At 44.8% G+C, this 20,969-nt stretch overlaps 2 protein-coding genes and 1 long non-coding RNA gene across 4 annotated transcripts; 2 read left to right on the forward strand and 1 right to left on the reverse strand.

Moving 5' to 3' along the window:
• Window positions 1-6: 6 nt before the first annotated feature.
• Window positions 7-999, forward strand: LOC105913850. The gene has a single exon (XM_012843916.3). It carries the CDS (start codon window positions 323-325, stop codon window positions 785-787), a length of 465 nt encoding a protein of 154 aa, XP_012699370.1. The 5' UTR covers window positions 7-322; the 3' UTR covers window positions 788-999.
• A 3,693-nt stretch (window positions 1,000-4,692) lies between these two features.
• On the reverse strand, window positions 4,693-7,980 carry LOC101764530. 2 transcript variants are annotated; one of them, XR_001163224.2, is made up of 5 exons: window positions 7,568-7,980; window positions 7,099-7,444; window positions 6,375-6,702; window positions 5,314-5,427; window positions 4,693-5,061 (listed from the first exon to the last, which is right to left on the reverse strand). It is a non-coding gene; the product is annotated as an uncharacterized LOC101764530 (long non-coding RNA). The 2 variants fall into 2 exon arrangements; XR_001163223.2 differs by having other exon boundaries at window positions 4,694-5,427; window positions 7,568-7,978.
• A 7,020-nt stretch (window positions 7,981-15,000) lies between these two features.
• LOC101765202 lies at window positions 15,001-20,362 on the forward strand. Its single transcript, XM_022823763.1, has 3 exons — window positions 15,001-18,440; window positions 19,556-19,625; window positions 20,196-20,362. The coding sequence occupies exon 1, from the start codon at window positions 15,270-15,272 to the stop codon at window positions 16,143-16,145; it is 876 nt and encodes a 291-aa protein (XP_022679498.1). The 5' UTR covers window positions 15,001-15,269; the 3' UTR covers window positions 16,146-18,440; window positions 19,556-19,625; window positions 20,196-20,362.
• Window positions 20,363-20,969: the final 607 nt, after the last annotated feature.

The following is a 20,969-nucleotide window of genomic DNA, read 5'->3' on the forward strand; positions in this document are numbered from 1 at the left end:
GGCGGGGCATCCACTCCCGCTCCTGCAGCATCCTCTTCGGGCGCCGGCCCAGCCGAAGGCGAGCTGCTCCGCCCAACCGGTATGGTTGGCTCCCGCGTCGAGATCCCCACTCCCTCATTTCACCGTGCTCTGCATCGCAGTGCTGCACGCGGAGCCGCTCTTGTCTGCCGCCAAGCAGCGCCTCCACCCGTCCGCCGCCGCCTGCGCCATCATCACCTTCGCGGCGCTCGTCAACTGGGCGACTCTCTCGCTCAATTTCAGTGTCGCAGCCGCAGGCTCTTCCAATCCTGCCCGTTCCGCGTTCATCGCCCTCGCGGCCCTGATGCGCCTAAAATCCCCCAATTCTCCAACGGCACCGGATGCCGAGTGCAAGGAATCCCACGCCGCCGCGACCCCGCCGTCACCACCAGTCGCGGAACCGCAATCACCACGCGCCGCCGCCATCGCCGCCCCCGCATTACGCCCACACCAATCCCGCCTCGCGCGCGCCGCATTCGTCGTCCTCTGCGCGCTCATGTCCGCCTCATGGTTCCTCGACCCGGTCGTGGCGGCCGCCGGCGAGCTGTTCCTGCCCTGGCCCGCTGTCGTCGGCACCCTCGTCGTCTTCGCCATGTGTTTCTGCACCTCGGTGCACATCTTTCGCTCCTTCTTCCTGCCGCGCGCGCCGGCCGCCGCGGCGCCGCAGTGGGAGGGGATCGCGGCAATCGCCGCCGTGGGGGTCGGGGTCGCGGCCTGCCTCATCGCCGCCGGAGGGTGCGCTTATGGGTATGCTCCAGTTCGTATCTGATAGCAACTCCACGCATGGGTGAGTAGGGGTCAGTGGTGGTTTGAGCGATTTTGCTATTTTTGTTGTTCTTATAAAGTCGTGTTTGTGCACTTGTGCGATTTAAGGTATATCTGTGTAAATCTAGAGGTACAGAGAATAAAATCCAGAGCTTTATATAGTTTGTCAACGGATATTCCAAGAAAAAATAAAATAAAATAAATCCGTTTGTTGAATTCATCATGTGGACTGTGTTTTTTTTTTTGCTCGAACAGCGAACAGGGGATCCATGTTTGAAAATAAAAAAGGGACTTGCAGGGAATCAAATCAATGATATGCAGGCAGTGTCCGATGGTGTAATCAGTGTGGAGTACTTTTTCTGTGTTTGTGAAATTATAATGCTGCTTTGATTTGCCACAATCACCGATTAAGCTCAATGAATATCTGAATATTGCAGCGTAAAGAGTATATCCTGTTTCCACTGAAACTGAACATTAGAAGGGACATCTGACATTTCTGATTGATCACGGATGTACCGACCATATTGAGATTGGCGAGACGTGCGCGGGCGCCCGTTTCCTCCACCAAAAACTTGAGCCAACGAGTTAGCGCGGGAGTTGGGGCCAAATCCAAACGTGCCCTCAGTGCTTGTGCTTCACAAAATAAGCACGATTGCGACAATTTCCTATTTAACACTAGTATAAAATTAGTGATTCTTTTTTTCCTTCAAAAGTTCAGCCTCCCCTATTTGATAATGGATTCAATTTTCATTTCCTACACGACATTCTGTTCATTCTCCATCCAATGCCTGTTAACTGCGACGTGAAATGACAAATTTGACCCTGTGGTCATCAAAGGCCAGCGCGTGAGACATCATCGGCCACAACTTGAGCTACCGAGGCAGTGCTGTTGACTTCAACACGAACAGCAGCAACAACGGCTCTAGCGGCGTGAACCTCAACGTGCGCTGCCACTCGACGCAGATGCTCTATGCCATCCTGTTCATCCTGATCTCCGCCTCCACAGCCCTTGCATCGTCAGCTGAGCCACCCTCTTGCCGCGCTTCTCCTTTTCGTCATCGCCAGCCCAAGGGCCGTGCCGCTTCCTCGAGCAGGCAAGCAGGGGCGTGCGTCTCCCGGGAGGGCGCATGGTCCCACTTGGACGGCGTCAGCGCCGTCGTCTTCACTCTCGCGTGCGCACGCACGGAGCAGCTGCGAACTCGAGCGGGCGTGAGGGCAGCCGGAGCTTGCGTGCGCGGAGGCGCAAACTTGGCGGCCGGAGTCGGCGCAAGCAGAGGCTCAGGCCGCTGGCAGCAGTGACTGACGGAGGCGTTGTAGATAGTTTCTGGCCGTAGTCTCGAGCTATAGGCGGCGGCAAAGGAGCGGCCGGATTTGCGAGCTGCTGGCCGGAATCGTGTGCTGCTGGCCTGAATCGCAGGCCGCCGGGCGGAATTGCGAGCTTCTGGCTGGAATTGTGAGCAGCTGGCCGAATTTGGCGTGGGGGCGGATGCTGGCCATGAGCAGAGAGATGGTGCCGTGGTTTGGGATTGATTGGAGATTGCGTACTTTTTTTCTTTTTCTTTTTTGCGTGGTTTGGAGATTACATACGGATCAGTTTTTCACCTTTTTGCTCAGGCAGTCGAGCTGCAAGCCGCGGCAGCAATCTGCGGCGGGGACGGGAGGGTAGGGGAATGGTTCTTTTCCATGAGCATGGTTCTCTGTAAATTTGTCTTTTTACATTGCAGTCAACGGAGAAAACCCAACCAAATGTCATATAGCAAACGAAACTTAAATTTAACTTAGTCCTTGTTTAGTTCCCAATTTGGGAGTACCAAAGTTAGGAGTTTGACATAAATGCGCAACTGTAGCATTTCATTTGTATTTGTGAATTATTATCCAAACATTGACTAATTAGGTTCAAAAGATTCGTCTCGCAAAGTACAACAAAATTGTACAATTAGTTTTTTATTTCGTTACATTTAGTACTCCATACATATACCGCAAGTTTGATGTGATGGAGAATCTTCTTTTTGCATAGTGTCAAAGTTGGGATTTTGGGGCAAACTAAACATGGCCTTAGTGTCAAACAAGAAAGGCTGAAATTTTGAAGATCAAGAAGGAACCACTCATTATTAGTGTTAAATAGGGAATTTCCTCATTTATATAGCCAAAGTGATCCCCAGAATTGTTGCCGCACGCAGGAACTCCGCTGAATCCCAGATTCATCTGTGCAAGGAGAGATCCTCCTCCCTCTGATTGCCGCACCATCTTCTTCCTCGATTGCCACCCGCGGACACCTCTTTCGCGCGTCAAAATCACAGTACAAAATCCTGGTTCGTGCGCCGCCCCCGACAATCCACAGGAGCCCCGCATTCTCGCCGCTGGAGATGCCCCAATCCTTCACCGGTGACGAACCTGACCTAGCTCCAACTTCCTACATCATCCCCACAGTTGAATTAGCTCCCCTACGTCTGCCTGGGCCATTCGTGCAGAGTTGCTGCCACCACCGTGCCAAGCCTGGGGAGTTCTTCGCGTTTGGTTGACCCGCCAATCCCCCATCCAAGCCAGTTGGAGAGACATGTATGCATCTATACAATTCTGCCTTCCTCATTCATTCTGGAGATGATTCCCTTTGGTTTAGGAATTAGGATTATTGCTTCACTGTGCATGCATAATTTTTTAGCATTCGATTAGATTTTTTGCTATTCACTATTCATCCAATTTTTAGCGATTTTCTGTTGGTATGAGATGAGCAGCAGTAAAAATCCCCCTTAGAGCAGCTCCAGCGTATAGTCTTCCCAAAACATGTGAAGCTGGACATGTCATCTAGGTGCTAAGCCAAACAAAATGGTCTAATGTATAGACTAAAGCAAAGCTAACCTCATGAGACAAGAAATAATGGGCAAAAAAAATATTATTTTATCTGAAGCACTGAGTGCAAAAGTAAGAAGCATAGCTAATGTGGTGCTTGAAAGCACCCCCTCTCCTGCGTGAAACTCTAGGGAATCTTTCTCCGACATCTTCTAGTACCCCTTAGCAACTCACACCGGAGCTGCTCTTACTAATTCAAAATCGATCAGGTTGTCAAGGTCCTGATTAGGCTCTTCCCTCTATATTAGCAGTCGATCGTTCATTGCACATCCGTTTTTAGTGCTTTTCTGTTGGTCTGTATTCCTGCAAGAAACTGGTGATTGTTGTTGTATAAATATCATATTAATATAAATTTGACTGCAGCACTTTAATTTTAATATGCTACAAAGTTATTTCAAAATGTGTGTATAGTAAATGTCATTCCCTAACACTTATTATTTTTTTATGTATGATCATACAACTCTTTTTATTTAGATATCGATATGATGCATGAGGTTATCGTGTTTGCCCTGACCCCTCCCACAACTAACAATTCCTGAGAGCTGGAGAGCTTTAGGATTTTACCACTTGTCCGTGCGTTGCTACGGACGATAAAAATACAATTAATTCTTGGAGAAGCAAAGCAAAAAAAAACACAATGCAAAAAAAAAACACAATGTGTATTACATGTCAAGTATCAAAGTAATAGTATCATATGGTCGTTCTGCAAGTAAAGAAATCATAATTGTAGCAAAATGAAATTCTAAAAAACATGAAGAGGATGCCTATGAATTAAAAAAAATATAGCTGGCTCATTGGCCGCTGCGCCACCGTGGCCTGATTCAGGAATTAAAGATCACTCAGGGCAAGGCGCCAATCATGGGTAAATACACAGAATTTTTCCACATGGTCAAAGCATGAAGTGAGATATGATCTGTTAGCTTAGTATACTCAGAGCTCCCTGCACTTTACCGAACTTCAATGCACATTTGTTTGAGACAATGAAGAAACTCTTCATATTACTTCTGATGAATCCTCTCATATGAATCAAGTCAGAAACTCAAGCGTAAATAATCTAGGGGATCAGAAACTCGCATCACAGCTCAGCTACTTTTCTCATAAATATCATACTCATAAGGTTGTCGTGCATGGACTACAATTGTTCCAAGCGCATAAATCATTTGATAAAATACAATCCAGCTTCAACAAAATATGAGAAAATAGATCATGTTTCAAGTGATGCATCATGTTTCAGGCTACAACTTACAAGACTGAATATACGACTACAATCATAAATCGCGAGCTGCTGGTTTCCATTGCAGATTGGGTGTCATGCTTGCCAGGAAGGAATTAACAGAGGGTGGTTGCAGTGATCATCTTAGGTTCCTATTGGAGACATGAGAACAACCGGTGTGTGAACTCAGAACCAATGTAGTAACTGAAGCATGCCTGTAATATGATGATTGGTTCTCATATTGATGAAAAGAACTGCGGATGTCAGTTATTGCCAACAACCAAATGAACAATTACTTTTTCTAGACTGTTGCTTCAAACTCTACCCAAAATCAGGATAACAGGAATACAAAAAAAACCTTACATGACTAAGTCATCTGTCAACGTTCATGAGTGATATTATGCAAGTGGTCACAAGTTATCAAGTGACTAAGCACATATTTTCCCAGATCCTGTCATTGATCTTACCATGAAAGAATGGGTAAGAATACTCCTGCAGCTTCAGCATCTTTCTGTTCTCTATCCCAGTCCTGATCAAATGATAATAGGCTTTTTCATGTACCCATCAGCTGATATACATGACTGCATTGAAAATACAAGATCAAACTATTTTGAACAATTACATAAAACAAAAATCAAGATTATAAACAATGAACAACTACTTCAGGAGCATCAAAGTAAAGAAATTCAAATTGAAGTCTAACTACTTGTCATTCTATTAAGCAGCACAAAGAAAGTCAAATTACATTGCACAGCACTTTCTGCTATAGGGGAATCCTATGCCTTATGGTGAGTTCCAAGCAGAGATATGAATTGTAGCTGCATGTTAAATGAGCAAGAACCAATAATGAAACAATACTGTCCAATTGTTCCATACTGTAATTAACCTATAAACAAGCATCTTCTTTGCTCTTCCATAGCACAAATGAATTTCAACATCCCTGTAGGATATTATTTGTGTGCTGCATTGACATCTAATCTTTTTCTTCAGAAGACAATGCTTGATGCACCCAAAAACACACACGTTAAGGTGCTGTGCCCATGAGGTCAGAATCATTGTTTTAGCCTCCAGTAAGATGCAAGGGATATTATTTGCAGGAAAAAAAGGTATTCCTCTTATTTTACAGGCAGACTGTGCATGATGCATCTAATGTCATTTTGAACTAAAACAATGGCACTAAATTTCTTTTATGCTTCCCAACAGACTCCAAAAATAAGCCTTTACAAAGAAAAACCTTACAACAATTTTATAAATCTGAAAACAACATCATGTCAAGATTCGGGCAAAAGTAATCATAGTCTACAAACAGGCGTTTGTGATTCACGTTCTCTTCAGCATTAGTCATCTTTATAAAATATTGATCAATATGGGTGAATAGTAATGTAATTTAAACTTGAGACCTGTATAGCACACAATGGCATAAGCAAAGCATCATTTCGAAGTGTTACATGCCTACTGTTCAGTATCATATCAGAAAATTTAGATAGTCATTTTACAGAACACCTTTCTAAAAAAAGCTGAACATTACCTGGTTTTGATTAATGGGCCTATACCATTTGAAATAACTGAAACTGATTGTATAGTCCTTGTGAAAATAAGTTTGATTTATCTCTATTTGGCAAAAGATCGTCTCGCTTCTGCAAAAGAAGGTACAAATGCAGCTCATAACGCATTGCTAGCATTCTGAATTTTTTACCTGAACTCAATTTGAAAAGATTGTATAAATTCATAATAAACCCTAGGCAGAACTATAAAAAAATGATAATGGTTCTTAACAACTGATAGACTAATTATCTAGTTAACAACTTTGGGTCAACAGCCCCTTCTCTCTCACCAACTTGCACTGCCTGAGGCATCTGCAGAACAAAAGGAAGAACAAGAAAAAAAGAAGAAATTAAATAAAGAAAACAAGAAAAAGAAATATTTGCCTAAGAGGCTACCTAATAGCAGTTAACAAAATGCAAGTGTTTTCTATTTCCCCGAGTTATTTGCCAGCATTACGAGATGTACTATTGCACTCCCATTCAATTCTAAACAAAGTGAATGCAGATGACGTTGGGGTGTGGTTTTAGTATTTCAAGCTCATCTAAACAACGTCAAACTTATTCAGCCAGGACAACATAGATTCTCTATCGTGCAAAACCAAACTAAGGAAACAACCTGCAGACTTCAGAGCACGCACTTGGTGAGGATTGGCAACCGGAGAGAAACAGAAAGGGAGCAGAAGCGTGGAGAAGAGAAGTACGTGATACCTGAGCAACTGAGGAGCCTTGATTCTTGAAAAATCTTGCACCAGCTTTCCTTCCTTGGTGGAGTGCTGGGAGGTGAGGGAAGGCCGCTGGAGTGAAAGGAGGAGGGGTCTGGCCCGGCAGGCGCTGGATTTGGCCCCCAAATTCCGGCGGCGGCTAGGGTTTCCCCAACCCCCCTAGAATTCAATTCTCCCTAATCCTCCCCCAACTGCTTTTTCTTTCCTCTCCTTTGGAAAAGGCACCCTTTGAACTCCAGTTGGGCACCAGGATGGAGGCTTCGGACGCCTCGACGGCGAGACAACGCCATGGCGACGTACGGAAGACTCAACTTGATCTCCAACCTGAGCGGCTGCAGCAAACACAAGTAGAAAAGAAAATTAATCAGATCTCCGCGCATAGATCGTGAATTGGGGTCGAGATAAATGGCCATTGGATTGGAGATTCGGGAGCGTGCGGGGTCTGATCTGTGTACCATGGAGTAGACGCCAGCATAGGTGAGGCCCGAGCTGCCTCATGGCGTCGCGTGCCGCCCAGCCGTCCGCTACCGCCGCCGTCGAGGCGCACCACCGCGCGCTCTCTACGTCTGCCGCCGCCGCCGCCGTTGGGCTAGATGGGATCGAGCTGCGATGAGTGGATGGGGATGGAATGCCGGTGGTGGAACGGAGCGAGGGGAGGCGACTTCGGCCGAGCGCCGAAGGGTGGAGATGGAGTGAGGACGGCGGCTTTGTCGAGCGGTGGGGGTGGCGGGGGATGGAGCGAGGGAGACGGCGGCGGCGGGGGATGGAGCGAGGGAGACGGCGGCTTCTATTTTTGCGAGGGTTGAGCGGTATGCGAGGAAGGGGATGAGCCGATGGATCGCGGATGGGCGGGGGTTGCCGCGTGCGGCGCGTGATGCAGGGGGAAGCGGACGGTGGAGGAACGAGGAGGGATCAGGTGGGGATGGAAACAGGCCAAGAAAATCGGAGGGTTCAAATTTGTTTTACCGCGGGACGAAGAGGCGGAGGGTGAACGACTTACGAGGTTTCAGGGTTGTTTGATACGAGTTGCTAAACACATCGGATATTTGGATGTTAATTAGAAGGATTAAATATGAACTAATTATAAAATTAATTGCACGGATGGAGTCTAATTCGCGAGACGAATTTATTAAGGCTAATTAATCCATCATTAGCAAATGGTTACTGTAGCACCACATTGTCAAATCATGGAATAATTAGGCTTAATAGATTCGTCTCGCGAATTAGACTCCATCTGTGCAATTAGTTTTGTAATTAGACTATATTTAATACTCCTAATTAGTATCCAAACATCCGATATGACAGGTGCTAAAGTTTAACACGGTGTTCCCAAACACCCCTTAATCTTAGCTAGATAGACTGCAAAAGATTCCCAACAGTTACATCTCCCCTCGTATTTACGGGGAGGACCCTACTTAACTTGCAATACATTCTAATGACTTGAACTTACAAGCAAAACTATCGCTAAACTATCGCTAGGCTCTTCCTAATCCATAACCTAGGCAGGCACTGGTACGCTGCAGTACCTGCACGTAATCTTCACGCGGGTACACTGCACGCCCCCTCTTTGGGCCGACTCCGAGCCCCTACGGCTCATATAGCCGGCCAGACCCTCTAGACCTGTAACATCTCCTGCCGGATTTATTAGCACGTGTCCTCACACTGAGTGGCACCCATCCTTCGACTCCTGCTGGTGGGAGTGGATCAGCTGGTCAACGTGTAGTGACAATCATGTGCAGGACTCTCTCCAGACCTGTAACACCCCCCCTCCCCCGTTTGACTTGACACACTGCGTTCTCCTTGTGTTGCCGCTGTTGAGGTTGATGTCGTTGGAGCCACCTTTTATTTCTATAGCGAGGGCTCTCTTGTTGAAGCCGAGGTGGGGGCCATGGCTGATGGAGACGGCAAATTGGTCCTCTGAGGGTTCTGCTTCAGCTCCTACGATCGGCGGCTCAGCTACTGCTCCGTCTTTTGGGTTGGGTTTCAGGGGTCGGCTGATGGAGACGGCAGATTAGGAAACTTGTCTTAGGATTATCTCGGCTGATGAACCTGAGTCGTTACACTCACGCTGAGTGGCACCCATCCTTCAATTCCTGCTGGCGGGAGTGGATCAGCTGGTCAACGTGTAGTGACAGTCATGTGCCAGGACTCCCTCCAGACCTGTAACATCCCCCTCCCCCGTTTAACTTGACGCGCTGCGTTCTCCTTGTGTTGCCGCTGTTGAGGTTGATGTCGTTGGAGCCACCTTTTATTTCTATAGCCATGCCATGACTCTCTTGTTGAAGCCGAGGTAGGGGTCATGGTTGCTGCCCAAGGTAACCCATGGTGATGCTGAGCTAGGGTGGTGCCCATGAACAGTACCACACACCCCTCTTTGGGCCAACTCTGAGCCCCTGCAGCCCATCTGGCCTGGCTAGATCCTCTAGACCCGTAACACATACATGTCACACAAGTTATTTGAGGCCTTTGATTCACATGATATTTGTTGGGATACCATAACTATATTAACTAGAGAATTATGATTACCATTTATTGATGTCCGTGCCATTCTGTTCGTAAAATATCAATTCATTGTAGTCTCAATTAGAGTTACATGCCATTCTATATACTAAAAGGAGTTTTGCTTGATACTATTCATTGTAGTCTATAAGACTTTTCTTTTCTAGTTGCAATTTATAAACTGCATTGATATACAATTTTATTTTGAAATGAACGATAACGTACAGTTTTTTTCTACAAATCTAGTCATCTTTCCTATAATAATATTTGCTACATTTGGCAATCATAATCAAAATCTTAAAAGTGTTAATTGCTGCTTTTGTTTCCTATGTTAGTTGTGCATATGGCCTAAGAATATCATGGCTTTGCCTTGGTATCGTGTTCATACTGTCGTATTGAATGATCTTTGCTAAGGGGACCTTTGTTCTAACTGGTTTCATTGTGTCCGAAAGAACAAATTCCCATGGCTGTTGTGATGAGAAACCTGTAGAATCTTTTTTGTGATATCATTTGATTTTTAATTGTTATTATTGGCATTTATTGTGCGTTCTTTATTAAATTGGTCTTATATCAGATCATTGATAATGGTAATGGTGCAGGGTTTCCAAGATTGAGTTCATCATGTAATGTTTCTTGCTATAGTAGTGTTATTCAAGATAAAATGGAAGCCTTTCAAGTTTCAAGTATCATGTTGGCTGCAAAACAGTGTCTGTTTCTTAATTTCATAGTTTTTCTTCCTGAGTTTCCTCAAAAAGGGTTCCAAGCAAGAGGAGAAACAGGAGTTCTGTTCTGGTTGTGATTTTCGTATATGTTTGCTATTTGCAGCATGACAACATAAGCATATATTGGTGTTGACATATGCGGCATCCAAATCCAACTGATTTGTGTAGGCTCTTCTATTTTTACTGGAGAAGCTTTTTTTTCAACTCACAGGTTTCTGAACTATAGTTTTTTCTTGTAAAATGATTGATCATAATAGGAGACCTGCAGTAGTTTTTTGGCAGAACTATACCGCGGAAAAGGTAACATGTGCATACCTGGGTAACAAACCTTTGAACCCTTATGGTGTGACTCGTAAGTGATACTAGACGTGGAGGCAATTTGTGAGTAGCTTGCAGTTGCATTCATACTGGGCTATTGGAGCATATTATGTTACCACTGAACTCATGATAGTAATTTTATTCATCTTTCACATATCGCCTGTATGTTTATTCTGCTAGCCTCTGAAACTTCCTTCACTTAACAGATTGCAGTTCAAGCTTACTATCCCAAGTTGTTTGTGTCACCTGAATCCTTTTTTGGGTCGGTCTTTGTTTTGTCAGGTTACTTATGCTTTGCATGTGACCCAGCATTCCTATTTACTTATGCAACTAGTGTTGGGTCGATGTTAGTACTAGTGACTGATGACTACTGGTGCTATTAACATCTTTTGGTAGTGTAGGTGCCTCCTTGTAGCTGAATCCGAGAAGCATGTGTTGATTAGATCCGAGTTTGGGCTTTGACTTTTGCTGTTACTCGTACCATTCTGTTTTGTGCTCATTGTGTTATACTGTTATAGCTGTGTGTCTATCAATATACCATGTCTAAGTCCATGCATAGATTACAGAAGAATATATGTTGTAGATGAAAACTAAAAGCAAAAAGAAGGTGTAATCGGTGAATTGTTTGCGTGGGTGTGCTTTAAGACCAGGGAGAATCCATGTTGAACACCACAAACTCTGCAAGTGAATCAAGTATGCGGAATCAGTGAGTACTATAAGTGTTCATGATCGAAATTGTAATATTCCTTTCGCTTTGGCTGGTGGGACGATCATCAATTAACAAAATGAAATTTCTGAAAATTGATATATGAAGATGAATGTGATTCTCTAAACAAATTGTGAATGGATTTTGTTTTCTTGGAACCTCTGATAGATGGAGCTTTTTATTCTGTAGATAAATACCTCCTTCGTTACAAAATCTAAGAGGTTTTAGTTTTGTTCTAAGTCAAATTTCTTTAACTTTGATCAAATTATAGAAAGATTATATTAATACCCACAATACTAAATAAATGCACTAGCAAGACATATTTTATGCTCATACGTGTGTTGTGTTGTGTGTTGGTAGAGACGAGGCCGAAATGCAAAGACGCACCCGCGCCAGTACTTAACGGTAGCTGAGACTCTGGCAGATGGATCCCACTCCCACCAAGAGATTCCTAGCCATCTTGGTGCTAATCGTGAATGCCGGCCCACCTCTCAGTGAGGTATTTCCTAGGTAGGGAGAGTATAGCCGTGCAGGATTACGATTACGTAGCAAGGGTTGAACTTCCAGGGCAAAATTGAGGTGTCATTTTTTTAATAAAGATTTGAAGTGTCATCACATGCAGAGGAAGGGGCAGTCAAACACGTCACAACGACCCGCGTTGGACGACCAGAGCTTTGTTCCTCTTGGGTACCATAAAACAGGATTCCAATCGGAGTCTGATCGGATCTCGGCCTGGCCGCCTGGGTTAGTTGCAAACTTGCAATACGGACGGACGTTCCAAAATTAGCAGTGCACGGGGAATGTCAAGCAGCCTCCTCCTGCAAGGTGGCGGTGGCGGTGCTGTGCAAATATGCATCGCCAGTGAAGAGGTACAGCAGAGTACTGCCGAAACGGTTCTTTATCTTGAGTATGGGACAGTGTTTATTCGGCTAAGAACTAGAATTTGGCGAAATCAGGTGGCCAGCATCCGGGGGCATTAGGTTCCTCCTTTACCCGTCATTACCAGGCACAAGCCTTTCCTCCTTTTTTTTTCCTGTTCAGACGTACTGTTCAGACGTACTATTGCTAAAGTTTAGCTTATCTAAAGTTTAGCACTTCCACCCATTAGCACTTCCGTTTGGAGATATAGCTAATGGATAGGGCTAAAGTCCATAAAATGTCACTTTTGTCATTTATCTCCTCACCTTTTCCCTTTCTCTCTCACACTTTTTGTCTTTTCACAAGTCATTAGCTCCTCCCCACCAGCTAATGCTTTTTGCACTTTTTAGGGTGGGCTAAAATTTAGCCCTCTGTTTGGACGGTGTTGGGGATTGTCAAAAAATGACGGTCATCCTCGAGGTCGTTTCGCTCGACGTGAACCATCTAGCATCGCAAAATTATCAACCTCGGGCGAAGGTCCCTAACCTGGAGGGGCGAATCTAGTGTAAAAGTCGTGCTAGCCTCGCGGCACTGCTGTAAATTTGATCTCGAAGCCAAGAAACAATCTTTGATGACTAGACTTTAATGAAGCTCACCCTCGATCGCCTGAACCTAACCTCGGGCGACGAGTTTTTCTCTATGTTTTACTCAGGGTCATTGAAACGAGCAAGCCAGGATCCAAGGCACGAGGCTGGCATCTTTCCGGCACGAGGTTAAGATGACTTCAAGCACGAAGTTGAGATGACTTCTTTCACGAGGTTGAAGGTGCGAAGATATTGGAAACGTGAAGGCGTGATCCGTGGGATTGCCTGAGAACGTGATTTGCGGATTGCCTAAGGGCGTGAGAAGCGTGACTCGGTAGAGGAGACCAAGTTGCACAAGTTACCTCCAAAAGACCTCTGTGTACAACATATTCCAAGAATGTAGTAGTTTAGAGAGGATTATCGTGGAGAGTAAAGTGTCCTTCGAGACACTATAAAAAGGAAGCCCTACCGCGATGTAAATGGATGTTCACTTCTCAGAGTTGAATCGCAAGTGCTTCCTTAACTTTGTTGTGTACGAGTCTTCTCGAGATTTATTTCCCAACAGACAGGCTAATGCATAAAAATACTAATCTTTAGCACTTTCACTCATTATCATTTGGATGCAAACAGACCCTTACACGCTCCACGCCGCGAACCACGAAATGAACGGTATCAGAAAGCAACCCCGGATGGCGGCCGATGACACTGGGAACATGGAATCTATGGAAAAGACCCTGAAAGCCTGCACTGGAGAGTGGAGAGGCAAGCGGAGGCCTGCTGAACACGTGATTTCTAATCCTTACCTTCATTTTCCTTTTCTAAAAAAACCCTTCATTTTGTCCCTGGCGTGTTTGTTCAGCTAGCTCTTATTTAAATAGAAGAGTATTGGAATGGAATGAAAAGGATTGAGAAAAAATGAACTAATTTCCCATCAAATTTCTCCAATTCCACTTCAATCCATTATCCAAACAAACTTGAAAGGGGAATCACGTGTTCCCGTTGAAGCAGCTTGCTCTGCTTGGACTGTGTTCAGTATATGAGATGGTTGTTGTACTGTTTTTAGCGATAGTGTAAGTTCTGATGACAAATTCAGCAAACAAAAGGATCGTTCACGGCCCATCAACGAGGTAGCAGATCAGCACGTGCAAGCAAGTCGGCTTGACCAGGATTGGGGGGAAAAAACGAAATCAAGGAGAAGAGGTGAAGAACCTAATGACGCTGACTTGCAATGGATTCAGTACACCACTGACATCAGATGCATTCATCGTTTATGTGGTGTTTACCTCCCTAGGGATGCATTCATCATTTGAAGAACCTACGGAGTAGTAACGAGTCATTACTGGATCGTCAAACGCGTATACCGATCAAGTGTAAAGCGAAAGGCCGATCGATTGATTGTACGTAAGTACTCGCGGTCAGCTCCTGCGACCCTTTGTCCTGAATCCCCTGATTCCTGGCTGGCCCTTCAAAATGGCGCGCGTCAGGTCAGGGGCAGGACAGCCACGGTTGGTGGGCGTTTTGCACGGGGGCCGTTTGCTCCCAGACGGCTGGCTGTTACCGCATCTTGTCGGGCTTGTTTGGCTGGACTTATAAGCCGGTTGAAAAGTTAAAACGGCTGATTTGTTGTGAGAGAAAAATACTGTTCGGTAGCTGATAAGCTGAAGCGAACAGGCCGACGACAATAGCAACTTGGCAAGTGGGACACACCTATCAGTCGCTCAGTAGGTCCCAAGTATCTGTGACTATTTGAGCCAACAGCAGGAGTGGAGTCTCTGCAGCTTCCACGTTTCTTTTTTTGAAACGCAGCTTCCACGGTTACGGCGTTACGCCTACCTCCAGCGCGAGTTTTATAAAATCGCTGCCCTCGCAACGGTGACCCACAATTGCCGTCGTTAGTGTGACTGCAACTTTAGCAGCCGTGTTTGCGACCGTTTGATCAGAACGTGAGGGACCAGATCTCGCTGCATCTCATACCGTTCATGACGGTTGCCGTTGGAATCTTGCTGAGCATATACTGCTCTGCGTCACCTTTTCTTGTCCATGTGGCACCGATCCGAACCGTCGCTCTTCATTCCAGTGGTAGAGATTGCCTGCAGCAGCAACTTTTGCGGTTGCCGTTGAAGCTGCACAGAAATTCTCAGTCCGCGCCCTCATACATACAACTATCCCCTCGACCCCTCCGCCTCCTTGTATAAACGCCGGCACCGAAGCGGCCAAGCACGCACCCCAAAGTCCCAAACCCTCACCTCAACTCGATATCAATCCTCCGCCTCAGAATTCCTCTTCAGTCTTCACGGCGCGCCCTGACGCGAAGTCGCTGTTGGCCGCCTCCCGCCGAGCTCCAACTCCACCAGCCGGCTCTCGCTTCGTGGTCGTCCTCGACATCGCCGACGCCGAGCTCCTCTTCCGCAGGTTGGTCTCCGAGCTCTTCCTCGTCGTCGGGCGCCAGCCAGCCGAAGGATCTCCCGAGATGGCGCTCCAGCTTGGCCCAACTGATACGGCCGGACATGATCCGGCCGGATCCGCGCCGAGATCACCGCTCCCCCTCTTCGCCGCGCTCTGCGTCGTCTTCTCGGCGGTGCTGCACGCGGAGCCGCTCGCCGCCGCCGCCGCCGATCTGCATCTCCAACCGGGCGTCGTCGCCGGCGCCGTCCTCTCCGTCGTGGCTTTCTTCAATCTCGCCATCCTCTCGCTCAACTTCATCGTCGTTCGCCGGCCAGCCGCCGCGGGACCCACGACCGCGACCGCCGGAGCAGCGCCGGCACCTGCCGCCTCTGCATCGAGATCTCCGGTCGCCTTCTTCATGGGGCTCTGCCTCCTCATGGGCGCGGCGCTGCACGCGGAGCAACTCGCCGACGCCGCCAAGGAGTACCAAATCCACCCGGTCGTCGTCGTGAGCGTCGTACTCGCCGCCTCCGCGCTCTTCCACTTGGCAATCCTCACCATCTACAAGTCCCTGGCGCGCCATCAAGCCGAGGACGAACCGAAGCAGCTGCGGCGCCCTCGAGGACTCCCTCTGCTCCCGTTCGTCGTCCTCGCGCTCGCCATACCCACGGCGGCGTCCGCGGATACGGTCATGGCGGCAGGAGCGACTGATCTCCCTCAGGACGCTTCCGTTTGGGCCTTACTGGCCCTCGCTGCCTCCTTCAACATCGCTATTGGCTCTCTGTACTGCTTCGTCATAGCTGGAGCTCCACCGCCCGCCGCCACCGATGTACAGCCACGGTTATGGTCCAAGGCGGCCGGTGCCATGGTTTCCTGCACCATTGCCGCTGGTGTGCTGGTATCGTGCATGCTCCTTGCCAGTGGAGGTGCAGCAGGGGCTATTATAGCAGCCCCCATTTGAATTGGGTGTGTATGTGTATATCAACTTGTTATTCTTGCTAGCTGCGGTAACAATAGTAATGTAGTAATAGTAGCTGCCCGCAGTAGTAATGTAGTGATAGTAGTTGTTGTGCTGGGTTTCCACTGTGTTCATAAGCTGATGCTAAATTGTGATAGTTCTGGTACTTCTTGTAACAAGTTAGCAAACAAAATCCTTGTTTTGCACACAGTTTCAGCATTTTTAGGTAGCAGACAGCATACTTTGTGCTCTATAGTGCTCTTTTGAAGATTGAGGAAAAAAAATATATGTTTGATTTCCAGTTCTTGATTATATTTAGTACATTACTAACTGCTGAGCATGCTGAGAAATTTATTACTGACCAAGTGACCAGTGACCACACCTCTGAAAATGCAGCTGCAAATTTATTACTTACTGCACCTCTGAAACACAACTGGAATGAATAGTTGCGCAATACGGAGCCAAATCTAGTGCTTTGTACTGACCTGGCTCTTATCAATACGAATCAGGGTATAGTGCTACAAGTAGAGTTACTCAATTTGATACATAGGATGCTACTGAAAATTGAGTAGTAAAGAGTCCTCCTAAAACAAAAGCAAGAGTGATATAACATGTACACGCCATTCTTTATCCAGTATGTTGCACATTCACTTGATAATTTCTACTAAGGTCTATACTCCAAGGAAGAAGCTTGACTATACCTTTTATTCTAAAAAATATTAATGTACACAAAGTTTCTTAATTAATTTTGCATGGGTATGGGTGAAGTGGTGACTGAGAAGTAGCAGAGGACTCCCTTTTGAAGAATAAGATTCTCAGCAATTTTGCTTTACACTCCCTAAAACTTCTTAATGCAATAGATGCTGTCAAACTGTACTTTTACTGATTATATATCCGGCAAATGCAGGCTGTTACTCTACGTTTTAAGGCCTAAAGCATCTGTGTTGTCATAGTGTTGATTAATGTTAGGGAGTTCATGTTTTGCTATGTGCTTAGCAAAATGCTGCAGAAGGGGCAATTGATCAAGATATGATTTGACCGTTGGCAATCATCATTTAGCATCATACATGGCATAAGTTATCGGTTCCCTGTGATCCAGCACAGTAATTTTGGAAACAACTGCCAAGCCAGAACCAGCATTAACTACAATTGTGAGCATCAGTTCATTGAGGATGACATTCTCTAGATTAGAAGGACCAGAGGAGAAATTTTTAGTAGGTCTTTTTCTAATTGCAATTTACAAGTTTGAATGACTTGCAAAATTTAGTTCTAAGAAGGCATAAACCACTTTTCCTCTTAGAGTAAATTTTGCTACTTTTGCACCCATATAATTGGAAATCCTAAAAGCATTTAAGCTTTTTATTCCCTATATGTGCATAGACTGGTAATATTTCCATCTTTGCTAAGTGGGCCCATCTTCTGGCTTATTTCATTTGTCTTTTTAAGCAAATTCTCAGAATTCATCTTTTCCAACCTGTAGAATCTTCCTGATATTATTAAGTCTGCTTTTTAGTTATTATTATTGGCCTGTATATCAATGCACCTTTACAGAATTTTTCATCAGATGAAACCATTTGATCATGATAAGGTTGCTAGTTTTCCAAGTTTAATTTCATTCTGTTGTATCTCTCGACTTTCTCTGCTATTATGAGTTGTTCTGGGTTCTGGATAAAATGATATCTCTGCAGTTTATGCCTTTTGAATAGTATGTTGACCATATCAGTGACTGTTTCTGAAGTTCTGTACTTTTTCTTCCCCAGTTGATCAGTTTCATCCTAAAGGTTGCAGGAATCCATGTTATTTGAGTAGAAACTGAAGTTTTGTTAGGATCTCTGTGTATGATTGCCATCTGTTGCATGATAGCATGAATGTTATGGGAGATGTTGATATACGAGGCAGCTAACTCATTTGTGAAATTTCTTCTGTTTTTATTAGAGAAGCATTTTTTTAACTCACATGTTTCTGAATAATTATTATTACTTTTCTTTAAACAAATATGATTGATCAGAATAGAACGACCTGCAGAATATTCAGAACTATCAACTATTCAGTGGAAGAGGTACCCTGTGCATAGCTGGGTAACAAAACTTGAACTATTTAGGTGAAACTGGGCTTGGCAGCACCTTGTGAATAACTTAAGAGTCACATTAGAGCCTATTTTTGTCACTTCTTACTGCGTGATATCTGTTCAGATAGCTTCTGAAACTAACTTCTGTCAACGGGTTGCAGTTGTGGCTTGCTGTGCACAAATCTGCTGATGGAACCTGGTTCCTTTTGCCGTGGTCTTCATTTTGTCAGGTGGCATATGCTTTCCCCTTTGAGGCTTTGACCCAGCATTCCTATTTATTGATCAAACATGTATTTGCTCGAGGTTGCTATAATTATCTGGTGCTACACACTATCAACATATTATTATAATGTCAGCTCAATTTACATTTTTCACCTACAAAAATTTCTAGTTTCCAGATATTGGACAAAAGAAGAGAACAAAACACTAGAAGCTTTGCGCAACCTTTAGATACATTTTCTTGTATACAATTTCTTTGAGCCAAAAACCTTGCAAATTCATAAGTTACAGCCTTATAGGTTTGATGAGAAACAGAAGTTCTGATTGTTACTGTGTATGGTTGCTAGTGTTGCATGACAGTATGCGCATGATATGGGTTTCCTAAAAAGAGGCATTATATAGGTGCTAAAATATGAATCGTCCAACTTATTTATGGCTCTTCTACTTTGATCGGTACAAGCCCTTTCTATCATTTTCTTGGCAGAACTCCACAGTCAAGAGGTACTTTGCACACACCTAGGCAATAAACCTGAAAGTCTGGTGGTGGAAAAGGACATGGAGGCACTATATGTAGCTTGCATTCTTTTGGGGGGCTTGCTATTATTCTACTGCTGAATGCATGATATCAATGGTTGACATTTCAGTTACCTTACTTACCTACTCTATGTTTATCGAGCCTCTGAAATCTCCTCTGTCATTAGGTTTCCAGCTGATTCTTTAGTCTGCAAAGCAGTGGCTTGTGACCAAGCAATCTAAGTTATGCTTGGTACCTGCGATCTGGCATCCCTGTGCACATATAGATGTGATTTGGCCGATCAATCATCATTTAGCGTCATAAATGGCATAATAAGTTATCGGTTCCTTTTGATCCAGTACAATAACTTTGGAAACAAATGCCGAATCAGAGTCAGCATTTAATCTATTATTATGAGCATCAATTCATTGAGGATGACCTCTAGATTAGAAGGATCAGAGGGGAAAGAATTTGGCAGGTCTTCTTATGAATGCAATTTACAAGTTTGATGACTTGCAAATTTTAGTTCAAAGTTATAAGCATTTTTACAGCTACCTATTGTATGTTTGTTCCGATAGCTTCTGAAACTAACTTCTGTCAATGGGTTTGCAGTTGTAGCTTGCTGTGCACAAAAATCTTGATGAAACCTGGTTCCTTTCTGCGCTGTCTTCATTTTTGTCAGGTGGCATATGCTTGCCCCTTTGACTCAGCATTCATATTTATTGATGGAACATGTGTTTACATTTTACTCGAGGTTGCTATTATTATCTGATGCTACACACTGTTAGCATCTTCTAATAATGTCAGTTCAATTTACATCTTTTTACCTACAAAAATTTCCAGTTTCCAGATATTGGACAAAAAAGAGAATAAAATACAAGAAGCTTTGTGCAGCCTTTAAATATATTTGCTTGTATACAATGTCTTTGAGCCAAAAACCTTTCAAATCCTCAAGTTACAGGTTTGAGGAGAAACAGGGGTTCTGATTACTACTGTGTATGGTTGCTAGTGATTTTTTTTTTTTGGGGGGGGGGGGGGGTAGGGGGGGTGGGAAGACCTGTATGGTTGCTAGTGTTGAATGGCAGTATGCGCGTGATAGGTTTGTGATAGGCTTCCTAAAAAAGAGGAATTTGTAGGTGCTGAAATATGAAGCATCCATTTTATTTGTGGAATTTCTTTACTTTGATTGGAGCAAACCTTTTCTATCATTTTTGCCAAAATTGAAATAACCGCAGGTTTTTTTTCTTGGCAGAACTTGAGATTCAAAAGGTACTCTGCGCACATCTAATAAACCTTGAAGTCTGGTGGTGGAAATGGACATGGAGGCACTATGTGTAGCTTGATGTGTAGCTTGCATTCTTTTCGGGGACTTGCTATTATTCTACTGCTGAATGCAGGATATCAATGTTTGACATTTCAGTTACCTACTGTATGCGCATCGAGCCTCTGAAATCTCCTCTGTCATTAGGTTTCCAGCTGATTCTTTAGTCTGCAAAGCTGTGACCAGTGGCCAAGTAATCTAAGTTATGCTTGGTACCTGTGATCCGGCATCCCTGTGCACATATAGATGCAAACCTTGAATTTTAATGGTGAAACTGTGCACTTTGGGAGCAGATTGCATCCTTATGTGGGACATATCATTGGACTGCTGAACACGTGATTTTTATTCCTTAACACTTGAGTTGCCCCTTGTATGTTTCTGTTCTGCTAGCTCTATGTTGTTTCCTTGTCGACGAGGCCTCCAACTTGGCCGGTGCGGTCGTGCAGAACGAGTGTCGCCGTCACAGTCAGAGGCGGCTCTGTCGATGGCCACCGTCAGGTATCAGTCCACAGTTGAATTGCGTATGCGCGAATTGCGACATGGTCTGTTTGACTGTTTGCTGTATTAATGCTTCTGTTACTGTGGAAGCTGCTTGTACGGTGTTCATATGCATGATAAATTGATGTTGCTGCTGTACCGCCTTTAACATTTTTGCAAGTTCTGGAGCCGAATTCAGCAAATAAAAAGGACTTGTTCATGCATACA

Source organism: Setaria italica, chromosome II (genome assembly GCF_000263155.2).
Source record: "Setaria italica strain Yugu1 chromosome II, Setaria_italica_v2.0, whole genome shotgun sequence".
Taxonomy (NCBI): Eukaryota; Viridiplantae; Streptophyta; class Magnoliopsida; order Poales; family Poaceae; genus Setaria; species Setaria italica.